This window comes from Podarcis tiliguerta (genome assembly GCF_965153285.1).
Source record: "Podarcis tiliguerta genome assembly, chromosome: 6".
Classification (NCBI taxonomy): Eukaryota; Metazoa; Chordata; class Lepidosauria; order Squamata; family Lacertidae; genus Podarcis; species Podarcis tiliguerta.
Window position 1 is genome coordinate 50,553,091 of NC_139539.1, and position 20,115 is coordinate 50,573,205.

At 42.2% G+C, this 20,115-nt stretch overlaps 1 protein-coding gene across 3 annotated transcripts in view; it reads right to left on the bottom strand.

Moving 5' to 3' along the window:
• The window catches only part of PTCH2 (patched 2), a 73,670-nt gene that overhangs the window by 31,364 nt on the left and 22,191 nt on the right, over nt 1-20,115 (bottom strand). For all 3 annotated transcript variants that reach the window (XM_083447777.1, XM_083447775.1, XM_083447776.1), the window contains one exon: nt 19,526-19,718. In XM_083447777.1, the coding sequence (XP_083303903.1) occupies nt 19,526-19,718 (193 nt within the window). The remainder of the gene's footprint in view (nt 1-19,525; nt 19,719-20,115) is intronic.

Sequence of the window (20,115 nt, forward strand, 5' to 3'; positions counted from 1 at the left end):
CATGGTCTGAGGGATGGTAGACCAGCCCATAGCTGAAAAAGGTTGCTGATCCCTGCTCTATCCCTATAATTCCCAGAATAAAAGCTTCTAGTTTTTTGTTTTGTTTTTTTGAATGTTCTTTTAAGCATCTTTTTCAATTCATTATATATCATTTCCCAATAAGCTTTAACCTTAACTGCAAGACCACCACATACGATGGTCTTTAAACATAAAATCCCAATAGACAAGAATCCAACACTTTTGGCATCTGACTGCCAGAAGGCGGGATGAACAAGCACTGTACCAACCAGGGACAGCAAGGCAAGAGTGCTGCTTGATAGGATTTGCAGGTCTCAGAACATACGTCAGCAAACATATTAGGCCTCTAGCCTTCATAATGTGTAGAACTTACAGTAGGTCCATGACAAGGGAACACAGTGCCTATACAGCATTTAGTGTGAGATACACCCCCCCCCCACACCCATATTGCCACATCTGGCTATAAATACAAATCAGGCAGCCACTAATAGAAAGAGCCTCCTTAGTTCCCATTATTTATGCTAACATATTCCAATCAAGCCTCTAATTTTTCAAAATAGACAAAGCCTTTTGTGGGGGGTTGGGAGAAGAGGGAGGGAGCAGCAGAGAGGAAAGAAGACTCGTGTTACAAATTTGTACCAGACCCCGAGAAGTGACACACAGATACTTGGTGGGGGCAGCCATTACAAGCACTATCCAATAGGTGTCTGTAACTCTCATGCCATGTTGTTCTATCCAGTATTCACAACAGAGGGGGGGGGGGGTCAAATATCATTTACTCAGCTAATACTGCAGCTTGAGCACTGGAAAAATGCAATATGCATGAAACAGAAATGCTTCCTTGAGGAAAGCTGTCTGTTTCCCATATATAACAAATGAGTAACAGCAGTCTCCACAAATCCCATGTTTTCCATGGAAGGGAAATTCCAACATTTGCCTCCCCTTCTCTCTTTATTTGTGGGAGTGAGGGTGGAGGGGGTCATTCACCAGAGTGAAAGGTGTGCAGAGGAACAGAAACTCAACCTTGAGTTAAAAAAGCATTTGTAACTGTTTCGAGGTTGAGGAAAATATACATGGTCACTTTCATCACAAGGGTTTTTTGTACACATGGGCAGGAAACCTACAGCAAGCCCACATAGGGCTGCTGTACTTCCTGGTCTGATTCACATGGGCTTCCAGAGAAGCCCTTCTTGGAGTACAGAACTGAGCAGTTTGAATGTTACTGGAGCTATCTAGGGAAATCAATTGCCTTGATTCCATGAGTAGGGCAACCCTATAATTTGCCCTGGATCGGGTGTAAGTATTAATAGCAAGTATTGGGCCAGACCAAAAAAGGAAAGCACCTGGCATTAGCTTGTAGGGCAGAGAATAAACTCATGAGACCCTCCAGGGATGCAGTGATTAGAAACCTTTGTGTAATTAATCAACTGGACAAGAAGACCCTTCTCCATGCATAAAACTGGCTTCCACCTTCAGTCTGCCCTCTCCATTCAGTCTAGGCATTGTCACTACAAATAACAATGGAACACAGAGTTTGTCTTTGCTCCTTGTATTAACACACATAATGTTCCTTTGCACCTAACAGGAGATATCAGAGGTCATCAAAGGAGAAGGGACAAACAATCCAAGAGCATGCCAAAAGATCATCCGGATAAAGTGAGAGGATAGAAACTTGCCTCAGGAAGATTGTTAGGGTCCTGAAGGGTTATCCAAATGATTAAAAAAAATCTCAGACATAGCCCTTTAGTACTATATTCACAGAAGTCATAATCCAGCAACAGTTGTGCAATATCCTGCTCAAACCTGTGACACCTGTGCAGCCACATAACATGTTAACACTTCAAATTGCACCAGCCCTTCAAGCTAAGGAGATTTTCTCATTGAAACTACATTGTAGTTTGTGTTGGGAAAATAAAATAACCCTGAAACAAAAGCACTTCCTTGATGGAAAACAACAACATCCTGAAGTACATGAGCAACAATTTACGGTACATTTACTGCTGAAAAAGATTTTGGATTTGATTCATGAGATACAGATGATGTAGAGGAAAATCCTAAATTCTAGCTGCTTGCAGAAGTCAGAAACTGGAGGAGAGGTTTCAGTACCTGAAAATGTGAACTATGTGGTTTCTGTACGGAAACTAAGGTACAACAAATCAATTTCACACAAGTACTGAATTGACACCTGTGATATTTACCCTGCATCCTTCTATCAGGAATTCTGAGTGAAAAGCATTCTCTTCTCCCAATTATGAAGGCAGCAGTACTGCGCAAAGAGACTTAATATTTTTACTGAAGCCACTTTAAGACACATAAAGAAAATAAGGGTATAAATTCCTTAAATAAATAATAAAGTCCAACATTGCCTGCAAGCAAGAGCAACAGATTACTTTTTAAATTTTCAACATTTAATGCATGAAAACAGGGATAGTAGCTTTACATTGAGGCGGACCTGTTGCGACTTCAGCGGGTGGAAAGCTAGACATCAGCTGGGGCTCCACAGCAAAGACCCCACCACCCCAAAAGTGTCTTGCCTAAGAGCTCCATAGATCTTGAGAGATGGATGCTTAATGGTTTAAATAATTTCTATACTGTTTAGGTAGCACATGCTTAATATCAATTGGAAAATGGAGGCTAAAACATGGATAAATATATGCCGTAGATGCCTCTTGACCATGCGTCCTCAGTATATTGTCCTTCATCCTGCCCTTACCCACTATCACTGCTGGAGATACAGAAGGATCTCATTTCAGTTGGGCAGCTGAAGCCCCAGAATTTTAAGTGACTCACCCATGATCAGAAACTAAGAGACTAAATACAGTAGAGGACTTTTGAGATTTGAACTGCTCGTGTTAATTTAGCACACATCATCATTTTATACTGAGAAAATTGACATTGTCGTAAGATATCTGAGCATGACCCCATCGTGCTTCACTCAGCCACCTGAAGACGAAGGGCTCTGTCACCCACTGTGGCACCATTCCGTGCACTGTTTAGTATCCATATATGTTCAGTTCCTTATTTCCAAGTAGCTGGATTGACTTTTTGTACAAGATCACTTTTTGTACAAAACTTGCGCATACCAACCTACTTTAAAAAAAATAATTTTCTATACTTATTGTAAAAAACAACCCAGTTTTTAGATTGACTTGCCTAAGATCCAGGACAAAGCACCATCTAGTTCAGCATCTCATTCTCATAGTGGCCAAGAAATCATTTGATTATCTACAGCTGAATGTGCAAAGCTGCCTCACTATAAAAGTGCTTCCACATTCAAGGGAAAGTATTTATGATCTGTTCTATTGCATTACTTGAATGAGTCTTAAGTTGTGACTAGCTTTTGCTGATTGTGCCCACCATTTCTGAATTATAGTGAGAAGGCTCAAAAGCTCTGCCTGTGATGTCTGATCTGTAATGGTGGTTTCTGTCATTATGAACTTCTATTTGAACTTATAATTTAACAGTCTTCCCTTTCTGAAAAATAATATGGAGGAAGCACCCTCTTATGGGGGACATGTTAACACTGCGCAGTAAGCTGATCCCTGTATTTCAAGTATTTTATAACCTCCATTTAAAATGTAAATCACAGACATTTAGGATAGGTAGAAGCTATGATGTTGGACATAGAAGTATGTGCAGCAGTAATTCTTGGTTGGCACTTTTAAATCGTTACTGTACCAGTGATGTTTCTGGTATTTTCATGGGATGGTGTGGCAGTAGCATATGTATGCTAGATTTTTTTATTGTTATTGGTATGTTTTATATTTTATATCATTATAATAATTAATAATAATAATTTTGTTATGTACACCCCACCCATCTGGATGGGTTCCCCCAGCCACTCTGGGTGGCTTACAACTTATCTACAAACAGCAGTCCTTAAAACTTTCCCTAAACAGGGCTACCTTCAGAGGTCTTCTAAAGTCAAGATTGTTGTTTATTCCATTTACATCTGAAGGGAGGGTGTTACTACCGAGAAGGCCCTCTGCTTGTTTCATATTGCTTGTAAGCTGCTTTGAGACTGTTTCGCACCTTAGGCAACTAAGTAAATAATTATAATAATAAATAACAAAGCAAATGAAAACAAAAAAGTTGTCATGGATAAAAATATAGGGCTTGTTGTCTAGAAGAGAAAGGTTATTCAGATCCACAGTGGATCTCATCTCTTTTAAAAAGCAAATTAGACTGAATGTGACAAAACAAGCTAGTGGGTGTATAAAAGAAAAGCAGGAGTAATCAACTCCTGGAGGCCATGTGCTAGTGGTCAGGGGTAGGCTTCTAACTATAGCAGCCAAAGCAACAATATTAATCCTAGTCCAAGGTTGTTCTGCATTAGATGGAGCTTAGAGTGCAACTGAACAGCATCTGAACTGTTGTCTCTTAGGAACAATCCAGTTTTTTAAACATAGGAAAGTGTGTCTTTGTAATGTCAAGAGGGTCAGACTTGAATATGGGACCCATGAACTCCAGATAAAAGCATGGAAGCATTTTCAAGACATAGGTCTCTCTTACACATCTGTCTCTTCCAATATTCAAAGGATGCAGTTCCCCACAATTATTTGCTGGAGGGGAAATATAATGCTCTTAATGTATCAGTAAAGAACACGTTCCTGGCATCTGCTGAGATCCCATCCAATAGAAAACACATGCCTGTGGGCACCTCTATATAAGCCATGGTAACATCCCGGAAATCATATATCTTCCCAATGTGCTTATTTAATAAGCAGACTACATATTTTCTCATTCCTTTTATCATGTGCAAACATGTGCACCCAATACTGCAGTGTACCTGCCACTTGTGTTTCTGTAGGTAGTACAAGACTGACTTACTTGATTTTATTTTCCCATTTCCACAGCATTCACTGAATTTTGAAACATGTTCATCTTTTGAGATATAATGACTATTGCAAGATACAAGTTTTACAATGCATTGTTTTCTCAATTATAAGGATATGTTTTGATAAATTCCAAAGGGATAGCCATGCTAGTCTGATACTGCAAACCTCCCCACAAAAATAACTTGTGGCACCTTAGAAACAGATTTATTATGGCTTATGTGAAAAGAAAACAGTCTATAAGGTGCCACAAAATTCAGTATATTTCGACATCAACCCTTCAGAACATTTTTGGTCACCTTTCTTCTAGTCCAATGGGTGAAAGTCATCTGGGGTAAAAAAGTATGATATTGATATATGTCCTTATGGGGTTCAACTTGACCTCCTATCATGGCTGTTTTGAGGGACCATAATCAAATGTTCCTCGACACCTTTTATAGCTCCATCTTTTCAAAATGATATAAATAAAATCAAGCCCTGAATCCAAAGGTTGAAGACACTGCCCCACCCCAGGATCCAGCTGGGATTCTTCTGCTTACAGCAGTTTGCCAGAGAGGAGGCTTCAGTTATCAGATACCAACAGCTGGGTGGACTCTTTGGGGCTGGGAGGAGCATCCTTCAAAGCCAGCATGCCGGAAATGGATATGGGGAACTCGCTGGATCCTTTTCTGCAACAAACCTACTTGGTGCTAGAACAAGGGCAGAATCTTGACTTCCAGAACAAAAGTTTAAATAAGGATGTAACAGAATGGACACAAGGAAACCAGAGTAACTTCGGGCTATGCCCTGTATCATCCAAGTATATATGAGCTTCCAGCTCAATAGAAAGGGTAGACATGTAAAAAAGAAGCACTAAGGTCTATACAAGCCATGTCCAAAGTTCGTTTCGGGGGCCTAATCCGGACCGCCAGTCAGTTTAATCCAACCCCTGTGGCAGTTTACCTCAACAACTTGAATCCTAAAAAAAGGTTAACAACTTTGGTCGGCCCTGACAACCCTTCATTTCATCAAATCTGGCCCTCTTTGAAAAATGTTTGGACACCACTGGTCTATACTATAGGAACATCCCAATCTTTCCTGCAAGTTTCCCATTCACACTTTGCCCCAGCAAATGATTGCAGACAGTGGACAGTTTTGCTTTCTAATCTCTTCCTTGTAGAGACTTGAGTAGAATATCCTTTGGGTTGCTGGCCCAGTTTATAAGGGCAGACTGAAATTAGTAGAAGTTCCTTTAAATTGGCCTTAGCCCCCAGAAACCTCAAATAGAATGGCAACTGATCTACATGGACAAATAACCATCCACTTCTCAAGTTGAGTCACACCCTTGCTACCTTCCCACCTTTCTAAGGGCTCAATTGATGACAGTAAGAGGATGTAAGACCCAATTAGAAGGGAAACCTGGGTCTTTCACTTGCTGTTTTCTCTCACCTTTGCATTACGAACCTGAGCAGAAAACATAATTTAGTTCAGTCAGAACTGAAGTTTGGGGTCTCTTATTAGACCATTTGCATGGACTTACAATGCTTGTGTGATCTGTGACACCACAAACTGTTCAAAGTTCATCGCTCCCACATTGTATCACCAACTACCCTGGTCACAAACAAAGCAGGACACTCCTCTCCTACTCTGCATGCCTGCATCCTAAAAGTCAGATGATTTGGGTCAAGTGGCATGGAAATCTTCCCCATCAGAGACTGCTCTTAGGAAGCCCAAGCCAGCACCACAGCCAGCTGATCAAGATTCTATAATTTCTGGTTTCTCCACAGGAGGGACTGTGTGGGTGAACTGTTTAGCTCTGATCACCTTATAAATGAGAAACCTCAGCTTAAGTAAAAGTACAGCTCTTAGGGTCAGTAAATCAACTCAAGTATTTCGAGTCAAGCTTCTCTTGAGTAGATGGAGCTTTAATGAAGGACACAGCACTCCCCACAGCTTGCAATATCTGATCTACACAGTTTAAGAAAGAAAGTGTACTAAAATGAAAGCCGTGTGCTCTTAAAGCCTCTGCTGCAGAGTTCCCTGGTCCTGGTTAATTGATCTTTGGGCTCAACTTCAGGGTGACAAAAGGTGGACCTAAACATCAACAAAATGTCTTGAGCAGTGGGTGCTGGCCTAGAGACTGCTACATTGTCTGCTTGCATAATGTCTGTGTGTGTCCTGGCCCAGACTCTGTAGCGCTAACCACAAACCCCTCTGATCCAGGGCATGGAAAACTGCCATATTCAAGTGAGAACCTGTCCAAAGAACATATGAAAAGCTATTCACTGATTTGGAAGCAGGGCAGTGGCCCTTCCCTTGGCCCTCCAAAGCTCATTCTTCTGACAAAACACTCATCAACCAATCCTTTTGATACTCTAGCTACCTATACCAGCACAAACTAACCTCAACTGGGACATAAAAATACTCCTAGAACTTCTCTCATCATCAGCCCAACAACAAGAATTGTGACTGACTCAGGCGCCCTACTGCGACAGATGGGGTCCTAGGTGCCATCTCCAGAAGCCATTTTATGGAGCCTGGTGCATTACCAATAAGTGCTTTGTTCTCTCTTCTTCTTAGAAATCTTTTGAAGAGACAACTGATGGAAAGAGATAATCCAAATCTTGCTACAATCCCAAGATGTGGAACTGGTACTAGATGCTCAGCAGGGTATTAGTGTTCATTCTTTCATTTTTCTAATTTGAAAAGATCATAATAGGGGAGTAAGACTTATTCTATATTCATCTCAATAAATTCATCAGACTTTAACTTTTTGCATGGAAACTAGATGATTAAATGACACCCCCCCCCCATAAATAGCACTATCTGTATCCAGACTTGCTTTTTGGTTCAGTCACAGTGTGAGTGCTGCAGTCTTGTTAAACAAGCAAAGTGGAACCAGGTTTCATGAAATCCAGAGGGGAAAACCTCTTCTCTTGACAGTGTTACACATAACTTGGATAACTGCCTTTTAAAATCAGAGGATATCCTTGGATCTGTCATGAACTGGACTCAGGAGAATAGTTCCTCAAAGAGGACTTCTTTTCAATTCAAAGCCTTGGAAATAAAAAAATGGGCCTTTCTGCCTCAAAAGTGAATAGACAGACAGATTTGTTCTACACTAGAGAGAGTTTCACTGACTTTGGGAGTAGATTCTCTATCTTAGAAGCGCCAATGGGCCTCTTGTATGTATTCCCACCTCTACTGGTCCTAGGCAAAGTGCTTTGTAAGAGACGTGGGTGATCTCAGTCTCCTTGTATTTATCTCATGGATTGTGGATTCACAACTTATGGGAGTGGATTCACAACCTACTGTGTTCCAAAACCCAGTAGCTTATCCACATCTGTACATTCTGAATCTGAACACTTGATGCCCTAAGCCAGGAGCATACAAGGTCTTTGGGTATTTGATGTGGTATTCACTAAGACAGTCCACTAATAGAATTTATGAAGCTAGCTGGAGGACATTTGTGTCAAAACCCTATTAAGGGTTGACTCAATACAATTTGGCACCTGAGGCAAACCACAAAACGCTGCCCACCACCACCACCCCGCCAGGGAAGAAGGGGTAAGTGAAGATCCACAACAGGAACAAGAAAGTAATAAAGATTTACATCAGGATCTGTTGCCTCTGTGGATCCTGCCACCTGAGGTGGTCATCTAACCTTGCCACATAGGTGGGCCGATCCTAGCCCTAGTCCCCCACATCCTAGATTTTCTACAAGATGGGATATAAAGGCCTTCTGCCAAATACTCTGAAGAGGTAAAGGTGGTAACCTTGAAGAGTGTTATCTACAACAGCCAACCACAGAGAATATTTGGTGTTCCTATAGATTTTGGAGTGACACATAAGAAAAATTGGAGAAACAACTACTGGAAAAGGAAAAAAATATAGGAGGACAGGCAAACAGGTAGCAGGCAGACACAAGACTTAGTTGGTGGGAGGCCTGACTTAATGGGGCATAAGTTCTGCAGGCCTAATCTAAAACCATATGAGGCAAACTAAGGTCATTAATTAGGATAGGTATGAACAGCAGAACAGATAAATCAGAAACAAAAAAAAAAAAGGTCTAAACATCAAGATATACAAAGTGAAAAGGGAAAAAAAGGAGAATGCTTGTTCTGAAGGACAAGAAAAATAATTTAAAATTTGCAGCAGAACTAGGGCTACAACCACATCATACCTCTTGTATATTACAAACCACTACAAATCTGTGAAAGGTGAACTTGGGATGAGCATAAATAAATGCATAAACATGAACTGTTGGTTTTTTCTGCTGTAGGATAAACCTATCTTCCCTTGACTTGACTCTTCAAGTGACAGATCTTTTGCTGATGTCCTCTTTGCTGCTCTTTCCCTGCTTCAGGTACTCTTTCCACCTTTAATATCCCTTCAACTGTCTTGTCCATTTATACACTTAGACATTTGTTCTGTGCCTTATTATTTTACTATTGTTCATTATTATTTGTATACCCATTTTTTTTTAATTTGAAAATCTGCTGGGATGTGGCTTTTTAATTTTACATTGCACACAGCATTCTGCACAGCTGGCTTCCGTTGGAAAATAGCAGAGACAATTTATGCAAAGCTTGATCCTCATGGAATATTGCATGTATGACTAAAATAGGATGGGTACAGTTTCACAGTGCAATCCTATACATGCCTCCTCAGAAGGAATTCCCAGAGTTCAATAGGTTTATTCCCAGATAGATGTTTATAGGATTGCAGCTCAAACCACACTCATTATGCACATATGTATGCATCCTTCATTAACTGAATATTCACACAAGGGATCGTGAGAAATAAAAACTTAAAGTCCAGTAAAAGAGAAATAAAACAGCTATCTTTAACAAAAGAAATTATCAACCAATATTGTTCCTAAGAAATGTACTACTTAGGAAATTCAGTATGATAAAATATCATGCAAGTTATTGCTGTAGTGTGGTGTTATGCTTTAAGATCCTTGATCTAAACAAATGAATACTGTCATGAATACTGTAACGACAATAATGCCTTAAATGTGATTTTTTTTTTAAAGAATAACTTATGTTTGTCTTCTTTGCAACTGCATGGGTTTATCCTGATTCAGAGACCCACGTTTTGACTGCATTTGTGAACATGTTGATCTAGATTACATAGAAGTATAAAGAATAAATCTTATCCTTGACTGCTTGCGTCAAGGCGTCAACTGTAATTTTGGCAGATTATGCCCACATCTCTACTCACTGGGAAATCTCCTCAAAAGCAAAAACCCCAACAACTAGAAGCTGCCTGATCTGAAGCAGGATACTAGTCCAGATAGCCTTGGAAGTGAGCCAGGTTGAAAGTGAGGCTTCATCATGGACAGCTTATGTTTTGGTTTAATCCATGACTATTCCCATCAGCAACAAATTCAATAATGCAACTAAACAGAGAGTAAGTGGACAGCTGTGTCCCCTCCATATCCATGTGGAGATCTGATTCCTTGACAGGCCTGAAACAGTGAAGAAAGGATGGGGAAGGCTAATATGCACCCCCCCCCCTCTCACACTCCCTCCCTTATGGCAGTGGCAGCCGCAGCCGAATCTGATTTCTTGCAGCGTCCTCAACACAGTGCTGCACGCACATGCCTTGGGCCACCTTCAAAGTGTTGAGGGGCGGATTAGCTGGATTAGGGAGGCTGTGAAAGGAGCCATGCTGCTCGGGAGGAAGTCTCGCTGGGGGCGTGCTAAAAGAGCCATTTTTACCTGTCCCGGCTGCTCTGAAAGGCCTGCCAGCCGCTAGCTGGCCTATGGCTGTCAAAACACGTCCAACCAGGATCCTGTTCACCATGGAAAAGCAGCTAGCTCCATCAAGACAAGCAAGGGAGCCCAAGCACCCCATTAAACTGACACCCTGGGGCTAAACATTGCTGAGGGCCAAGGTAGGGGGAGATGTGCAGCGCCGTGTCCCTTGGTGCTTGTTCTCTAACAAACCTAGTCTGACAAAGACAGAGACGCCAGGCTGCTTTCTAAATAAACAAGGCAGAGGGGGTGGAGGTGGCTGGCAGGCTGGATGGGGGAGCTGGCTTTAAGGAGAGCACTGAAAGGCCCGTTTGAGGCCTACTCTCCATTCCCCAGGCCTGGCCTGGCCTTTTGTTTATCCCAGACCTAAATTAATGTCTTTATTTACCAGAAATCCGAAGGGCTCAGGTTCCCAGTGTGGAGGGGGCGGGTGAGGGAGAGGAACGGCATGAAGGAGCCTTGGCCAAAGACGAGGGGAGAGCCCGACCCCCGAAAAAGGGGGCTAAAAGAGATTCAGTTGGGAGCCATTCACTGCTAAGACTCCTGTCAGCATTGACATAAATTTCCACTGGTGTTGGCATTTACGCATTTGGCATTTCCATATGTATAGAGTTGCCTGGACTAATTATGCTAATCATCCCCTCTGTTGGCCGCTGTGAAAAATGCCCACATTAAGCACTCCACTGCCTGCTAATGTGACTTAATGTGCGGTTGAAACATACATTCATCCCCCTCTGAATGGCGAAATTTTTCCACATTGCTGCCTTCATTCAGGCAAGAAATGAATTTTTTGAACTCAGACCACTTTTCCAAGCCAGGGGGGATGGATCAGAGAATAACACTCTCTCCTTCTCTCTCCACTTTCTGTTCCCCACTCACAGCTCTTGCTAATAAAATAAAAAATAAAATCTCTAGGGCTGGGTCAGACACCCTTCTTCACATATCATTTAAAAATGGAATCTCCATATGTACAACCAGATCAGCGAGGTGGGGAGACCCCATCTTTATCTAGAAGCATCCGTCCTCTCACTCTTCTCTTGTCCACCCCCCCCCTCAACAAAAGGAGCTCTTTCCTCCCCCAACCCTTCAATTCTTTGGGAAACTGAAACAGCCTGAGTGGCAACTCTAGCAAGTTTGAGCTAGTCTGAGAAAAGAAAGATCCTTTCAAAGCCGGCCATGGTCACAGTAGAAGATGCCTCTTAGAGCAAATGTCAAAGCAGAGGCAGAAAACAAAGCAGATTTAGAGGATAATGGCCAACGCTCTCCCACTCTTTCTCTCTCTTTTAGAGGATAGAGAGGCTGAAGGGTATCCCCAAATACACTATTTTTAAAATAGTAGTTACAACACTTTCTATTCTGCAGGTATTATTTACTACTTGCATGTGCAATCACATGTGCAACCCTCACAGCAGTTATTAGCAATCACAAGAAATACTATGAAGCATATGAGAATTGTTCAATGATTTTTTTTCTTCTTCAAGTGTGGTTATAAACAACTGCATTTAGTTAACTCCAGTGTTACTTTGCTACTGGCATTTACTACCAATGGAAATTGGTAATGACTTGGTAACAAAGAAAAAGAACAAAACTAATGGCATTTCCCTCTTTGTTGGACTTTATCCTAGTTTGTCATCATCGTTCCTACCTGCACTGATAGTAGCATTTTTCCACTGTGGCCCATAGACAATTGCTTTTTCATTTGTGTGGTGTTGTTTTTAAAATGTATCTATGGATTCTGCCCAGCTTAAAACCTCTTTTCTTTATTGTGCCAAAGTTTATGTGTTGAATCCTGTCAAATGCCGGCCAAAGAAAAGACAAGAGAAGGGGCAAGGTGACTATGGAAGAACCTAGGAAATAGGTTGGCTCAAGACTAGACTGATCATTACCTAAGACTTCCACAACAGGAGGTTTATTTAATATATAGCATGTGTGGGAGAATCATCACTTCTACAGAAGGAAGAGAAACACATAGAATATTAACCAAATCTAAACTATCAAAGGACATACCAGCAGTCATCTCTGTGAAAAAAAACTACAAGAAATACAGTTTCTTTCTTGGAAACAATGAGGAATTGTCTATAAAATTTTGGAGGGTATGAGGGAAAGATGCTGGGACACACTCCAAAAATAGTGCAGAAACTGTGTGCCCCTGTGGCAGCCTGATGGACTTCTTTATGGAGGAAATTTGATAGGCCTTAAGTTTATACCCAGACTCCCTGAATTACCTAGCTTCTCCTATCATTGTTGGATTCACATACTTCCCCTGCATCACAACATTCTGGAGTTTGCTTTTCCACTTTAAATAGTCCAGTTTACTTTCACACTGTCTATGTGAGATTATAAATTCTTTTTTGTAGATTCCTTAATTCTGCTGCCAGCCTCCTTTGCCTCTAAGGAATGCAAATGTCCAACAATATGGGAAGCACACTTGTTCACGTCACCCATCTCCCCCATGGCTCTCATCCTTCCTGAAGTTGTCCTCTCACTCTTATCAGCACCAAGGCCACTTCAGAGGCTTCTGCTAGCCACTAGGCCACCCACCTCTGCTGGCCACCCAAGAACATTACGTACATATATACACTGAAGCCCCCTTGGCCTCTGCACTCAGCTGCCTTGGGGGCTTGTTTATTTGCTCTTGTGAGCGAGGTATGCAGGCCCCACATCCACAGTTTATTTATCTGTTCAGAAGGAGAGTTCAGAGTAGAAAAGCCTCATTGAATATATACTGGGCCTTCTAGTATTTCTCACATGGCCTGCCTTCATGGGGTTCATCTCCAGTCTCAAACACCCTGAGGTCTGACCTGATTTAAAGGCTGCTTCACCTCTCCCATCTGCAGGAATATCAGGCTAAGTTTGTAAAGGTGTCAGGCGTCAGCTCTCTCAGACTAGATAGACTCAGAACCCCAGCACTCTTTAAAGGAACCATTCTTTGCTATCATTTCAAATGGGCAGTTTAGACATCTTTCTCTGGGCATCAAATACAGATAAGCCAATGGTGCATGATTGTTATACTGATCTGAAGTCCCTAAATGAGGCTAGGTTCCCCAGTCATTCTAAGCTAAATGCCCAGTTTGTGTACCCTACAAGCATCCAAACTACAGAATCTCCCTCCTTTACAAGTTACCTGTAGTCATATATATGTAGATGTTCACTCCCTCAAAACACTACTGAGAACTGAGCTGCATCTGGCATCAAAGTATTCTCCCAGGTTATAAAGTAGAAATTCAATCACGCCACTCCACAAATTACACTCCAGGAGTTGGCTTCACTAAATCCTGTGCTAATTAATTAATTCCTTTTTAAATATTGACATTATCCTATCCCAAGATATAGGCCAGTACAGTGAAATAATTTCATTTTCTCCAGCATGAAGGCATCTTACAACACTTTATCCTGGAAAATGTCACTACTGTCTACTCTGGGTGTTCTGACTCATTCAAGATATAGAAACACGTTCAAGGTCAATTTTGACTGCCAGCTCAGAAAAGCAACTGGGCTCACCACCAAGTCTCTTGAACAGTACCTTCCAGATCTCTGCATACTGGTCTTATCACCTCAGCATGCTGCCTGCAGTCTGTCCAGCAAGGGTGTCTATCCATTGCCCCAGCAGTAATCCATCAAACTCTTCATTTCTTCCGAATCCTTGCAAGTTCCAGTATGGGTGGGCAAAAATCCTTCATCGGTTTTTCTTGCCTCCCCACACTCTCAGGAATTCAAAGATAAAAACATTTCCTCTGGCAGAACAGCCATTCAGTAGCAGCAACCTTTAAAAAGGCCCTGCAGCCACACAGCTACACCAAAATGTTCTGGTTAAAGATTAAACCTGCCTTTCTTTGAGGTCACCCTTAGCCTATAAATCAACCATGACCTTTTGCCTCTCCAATGCTGGTTTGTTTTCAAGCCCCAAGCTCTAGGGTTTAATTCCCACTCAGCAGTCTACCCTGGTCATAACACTGCCAACAGGCAAGTACCTTTATAGAGGTTTACCTATAAGTGCCTACAGTCAATTCCTGTTGACATCAGCTCTTGGTATTTTCCCATCCACTGCATTTTTTATTTTTTATTTTTAAGCTGTGAACCGCCCTGAGATCTACGGATGAAAGGCGGTATACAAATTTAATAGATAATAATAACTGGTTGAGATGACTGGTGTCAACACTGTTGTAGAATAGATCACACAGTGAGACACCTGATCCTTAGTCAAGGTGGGTAACCTTGCTGTTTTCAATTGAGCTTAATTCAAGGCTTTCAGCTGCTATTGCACAGAAGGGGACCCAGAAACTGGAGAGAAATGCACACTTGCCATATAAACTGTTGCATGGTGGAGATGTGGGATATATTCGTGCATTTTACACCAAATTGTTTACAGACTTCAACACTCCTCCTTTATCTCAACATTTCCAAAAATAAGATGCCAATTCTAACAAGACTTGGTGGATATTCATGGAATAGATCTTTCTTAGTTCCTCACAGTCCTCTGAGGTCACTTTGTACATAGGAAACAAAGCCAATTTCTTAAACATGAGCATTTACAGTAAGAGTGGAATTAAGGAAAAGGCATACAGTATATGCCCAAACTGTGAGAGAGGAGCTCAGTTTTTCACTGCTAAAGCCAAATGCCAATACAAGGAACAAGCAGAGCCTGCTGTTAAGATGGACCTGGGATGACACACTGCCCTCCCATCAATACCCAGCAGGTCCCTTGTCTCCTCTCCTCTCCTCATCTAAACTAAACAACAGTGTGAAGTCAGAGTGCATCTGTGGATACAACACAGTTCCATGGACAGAATCTACCAACCACATCATATAACCCCCAAATGGGATATCAGTAGGGCAAACAGCTCATTCACCAATATCAAATTGTTTGATCTATTCCCACAGTGTTTCCATTTATCTGCCTCAGTAAAATTCAACACCATTCATAAATAAAGGTCAAGTGGTTCAATTCAATTTGGCAGTTCTTTAAACTCATGTATCTATACTCCTCCCTACTCTCTCTCTTGTGGACAACACACACCAAGAGAGAACTTTCTAAGGGCCAAACATACTGGTCACAGAAGCATATTCCTTCTTTTAAACATGTTTTCTCCTGCTATCTCTCATGTTGTTTGGTGCTGATGAGAGTTATATTCCCAAATATCTGGAGGTCACCATGTTGGCAAAGGCTGATCCACAACAGCATTGCAAACGGAAGAGGTTGGTAGAAGGAGTAGTTTAGGGAGGACGATTGGGCTGGAAGGAGAGACAGCCATGGTTACACTAACGCCTAGAATGATACCCCATCTGTTTTAAGGAATCAGATGTTCTGTTGTTTTCCACTATACACAAGGTCAGGGTGCTTCACCCTGCGCGCACACACTCTGGCCCACACACTCTGCATGACAGCTTCATGTTTTGAGCACAAATACACTCAATCATCTTTTCCAGGGTGATTGAAGTGTACCACAGTGCAAAAAGTGTGAGAAGCTACCACAGATATTTGTTCATTGAACAGTGGTGAGTATGGGGACTGTGACCTTCAAACAAGAGTCAATGGTCGCTTCCTTCAAATTATGTGTTTCTGGATTTGTCTAATTTAAGTTAGTGAAAAGCACCACTGGTAGAAAGAGCATCTATACTATACTATCATTATGCAAAGAAGCTTTCTCCAGAGGCATTTGTACAGGGCTATGCACAAATCAGATCAATCAAATGTGGCAAAGGGAATGGCATGAACAAAACTCAGTCATGGAGCAACTGCCATATTGCAGAATGGCTAGGCCTGTGGATAATTCGCAGTTAGATTCAGCTGGTTTTTCACTATCAATGCTGCATGTTGCTTGTCACGGATGCAAGGGAAGCTAAGGAATTTCTGGTCTAGGAATCCAAATCTTGACAGCAAACCTTTTCTGATCCAAATGGCCCACAACAGAGGATAAGGGGGATGCAGTACAGTTCAAAGCACAGCTTCACAGAAGTATCCTCAGAGCGCCATGGGGTTCCAATGAAAGGAGCCTGCGTCACAGCAAACAAGTAATCACAGCAACATTTTACACACTGGAACTATCCACAACAGGAGATCTACAGCTGTGAACTTTTTCCACTTCTACTTGTATGCCAACTCTTCCCAGCCAGCTTTTTTGCCACACACCAAGCAGCCAACCGAAAGACAATATTGCAAAGCCCCACTTGGCAAATGCCAGCCAGCTGAGAGGATAAACTGTGATTCAAGGAAATACAAGTGATAAATCAGAATATCGCTTTTTTACACTGTTTGTTGCAGTACCTAGTTCTAACATGCATAATTTAAAGTAAAATAGTATCACTGAGCATTTTTTAATCTCGAAGATATATCCAAATATAAATTTGTAGCAAAACAAAACGTCCAACCAAAGAGCTCCACAAAGTTTAGTGCTCTTTTCAGTGCAACATCCCCAAAACCTAGATCATGTGTGCCCTCTGCTTTATGTAGCTTACAAGCCATCACTCCAACTATGGGACAGCCAACAGATTTTTTTCTTTTTTCTTTTAAAGCTGAGCAAATGTCAGCATCAAAAGCAATAAATAAGTACAAGCCCAACCGTGCAGGTTCTCAGGGGATGTTCTTGATTTGGGCTGAGATGGGCTGGTTACAAAAAGGGGATTTCCCTTCTTTAAATGTTTAACAGCTGCAGGTCTTGATGGATCTCCTTTTTGCTACAAGCCTCTGGAAGGCAGAAGCAAGGAGAGAAGGGGAGGGGGCAGAAGGCTAAGGTTGAGGCATTTTTCCCTTTCCAGTCCCCCTTCAGTGTGTGAAACAGGTGGGTAAACTTTACTGGCATTCATGTGAGTGTGGGTTTTATTTAAAAGGGAGTGGGAGGGTGGAAGAGTGAAGTTGCTTCTATTGTTGAACAAAATCCAAGAGTAGTTTAGGACCACACATGGAGCTGGGGTTGTGCAGGGGGAGGAGGTGTGGAACGCCAAAGATCGCTGACAGTCATCACAGAGAAACATCTGCTCTTGGAAAGCTCCCAGGCTGCTTGCAATTTTTTTTGTTTAAAAAAAGAATAAAAATAAAATAAAAATCCTAGGGTGTGAAAACTCAGCGCAACCTGGTGTTGGAAAAGAGAGGAGACTGCAATAAGCAGGGGATGGAAAGCAAGGAGCAAACCCCAGGCACTGCCACATGGATTGACGGCAGTGCTGAGAATGGAGGGGGCAGCATAGCATGCTGAACTTATTAATAACAAAGGCATCATTTTTATCAAATGTTTCCAGTAGGAAATTAGGATTTGCTCCTGGTGACCCCTTTTGCTTTCGGCTATTTGCATTCAACCCAATTCCATTCTCAGCTGGCAGGCAAGTGTAACCCAAGTTAAACTTCAACTGACAGCTCTGCTGTAGACAGTAATTATCCTCTCCTTCAGCACCACCCTCAGAAAGGTAATTTAGGATTTTAATGTCAATAATGCAATGCAGCAAGCAGGGCCCGGTGGCAAGAAAAGCCATATTATCTGAGATGGGGGAAATAATTTAATTGCACTTGTCTATGTGGGGGCATGTATTTGCACCGATAGGGATCTGGACTGCACACACGGCATGGCGAACACAGGCACACACATGCAGAGCAGCATAGGAAGGTTTATGCACACTCGCACACACTCTTGCGGAACAAGTTCAAAGTAGAAATCTCTCTCTATAACACCACAACCACACCAAACCCTTTGGGTTACGGGAGAGGTCTGTCTCCCAATATTTCTGGTGTATAAATCATTGTTTCTCATAGACTGAGACCAATATAACCAAACAAGATTGAATCCAAAAAAAGGGAAGAAAATTTCATGCCTGGACAGGAAATCAGTGAGGATCACCACAACACCTTTCTTTCTAGAAGGTGGTCTGAAGGTATAGGATGAGTGAGATTCTATTGCTGAAGCAAAACAGGTTAAGCACTGTATAGTGCTTGGATGGGAGACTGCCTGGAAACCACATGTAAGGAAACCACTCTGAGCAAGTAAGAGGAAGAATGGGCTGCAAGGCAGGGTGTCATAAATGTGATACATCCCATTACTGAGACCTCCAAGAACAGAACTGCCAGGTGCCTCTAAATCCAAACCATAATCATTGGCACAATCTTCAATTATTCAAAAGCACTTAAGGCAACCCTACATTCTCCAGTTTTATACCATGTCACCCCACAAGTCTACATGTAAATTTAGGGCATGGAAAGTGTCTGTCCCATCATTCAGTATTCACAAACAGTGCTCATTACCATCATGGAGAATAGTATTTAACCAACATTCAAAAGAATTCTGCTTTGGGCTCTAAAAATCAGAGAACTGGCTTAAAAACCACTGGCACAACCCACTGAAAACATTTCTGGAGGAAGCCCCTTCAACTTGAATGGAGTTGCACAAGGGCACTCACACATTATCATCCAGCTCTTATTCATATCAATGGGGCTTGCACAGAAGAAGTTCCCAGCATGATTGTTCCCTGTGCAATTATCTTTTTAAATAAAAGAGCTTCTTGTTTTCATCACTTTGCCAGCTGGTCTTGGAGGCTTTCTAGCCTGTTTGAAAAGTCACATAATTCAAGCTTTTCTCAAGGCTTACAAACTCTTCAATTATCGAAAAAAGTTAAAATGGGGAAACAGGGATTTATTGCAAGGCTTGAGGTTTTAAGAGTTCCTCAAACTGGAATACATTTTTATATCCAAGAAAGTGCTCTCTATCCCCCTGTTACTTGGTAGATTCCCCCAAGATGCCAATTCCAAGAAACTGTGTGCAAATCTGGATTTACACACGTGTGGAGCTTAGAGAGGGGCCCCTTTGCTAGCAACTCCCTTTAAAAGGCTATTCTAGGCCTTTTGCTTCCACTATGTTTGACAACTGCTCCACCATCACCCAACAATGTCCTAAAGCGCTATGCAGCCCTCCCAGTATTCACATACACTCACAAAATGGAACTTACCTTCCACCCAGAGTTGCTCAATATCCGTTTCTATGGAGGCTACTCGCAGCCCTACAGCCAGCGTCCCAAAGACCAGCAGCCCCACAAAAAGTACTTTGCCACAGTGACGATGGATCCAACAGCCCAGTGTAAACAGCAGGGCCTGGAACTGGGCCCGCAGCCACAGCGGGGCTTTCTGGCCCACAGCCTTACCCTGGGGAGAGAAATGGAGAGTTAGCCAAGACACTGTTGCTACAGGGAACAGCAACATCCTGCCCCAGGGTAGCTGGCACTGGGGTTAAAGCAGACCTCAAGCCTTTGGGAGCAAGCATTTCAGCAAGAACCTTGCCATAGATTATTTGTGGGGGCATATATGTGCATGCCTGCCTGTCCCTGCAGCGCTTCCATCTGCTCCGAACTTGTGAAGGCCAGTGCCCATATCCTCCCAGTCTGCAGAAAGATGAACTCCTGAGTGACAGCTGTAGATGTGGGTGAATCCCCTACTCAGAGTGGAGAAACAGGCCACTGGGAAGCTCCTGCCACCATCCATGTGTTATGTATGTGAGGTTGCTGAGCAGGAATCTCCCTCCTCTGTTCCTCAGCGGTGGTCT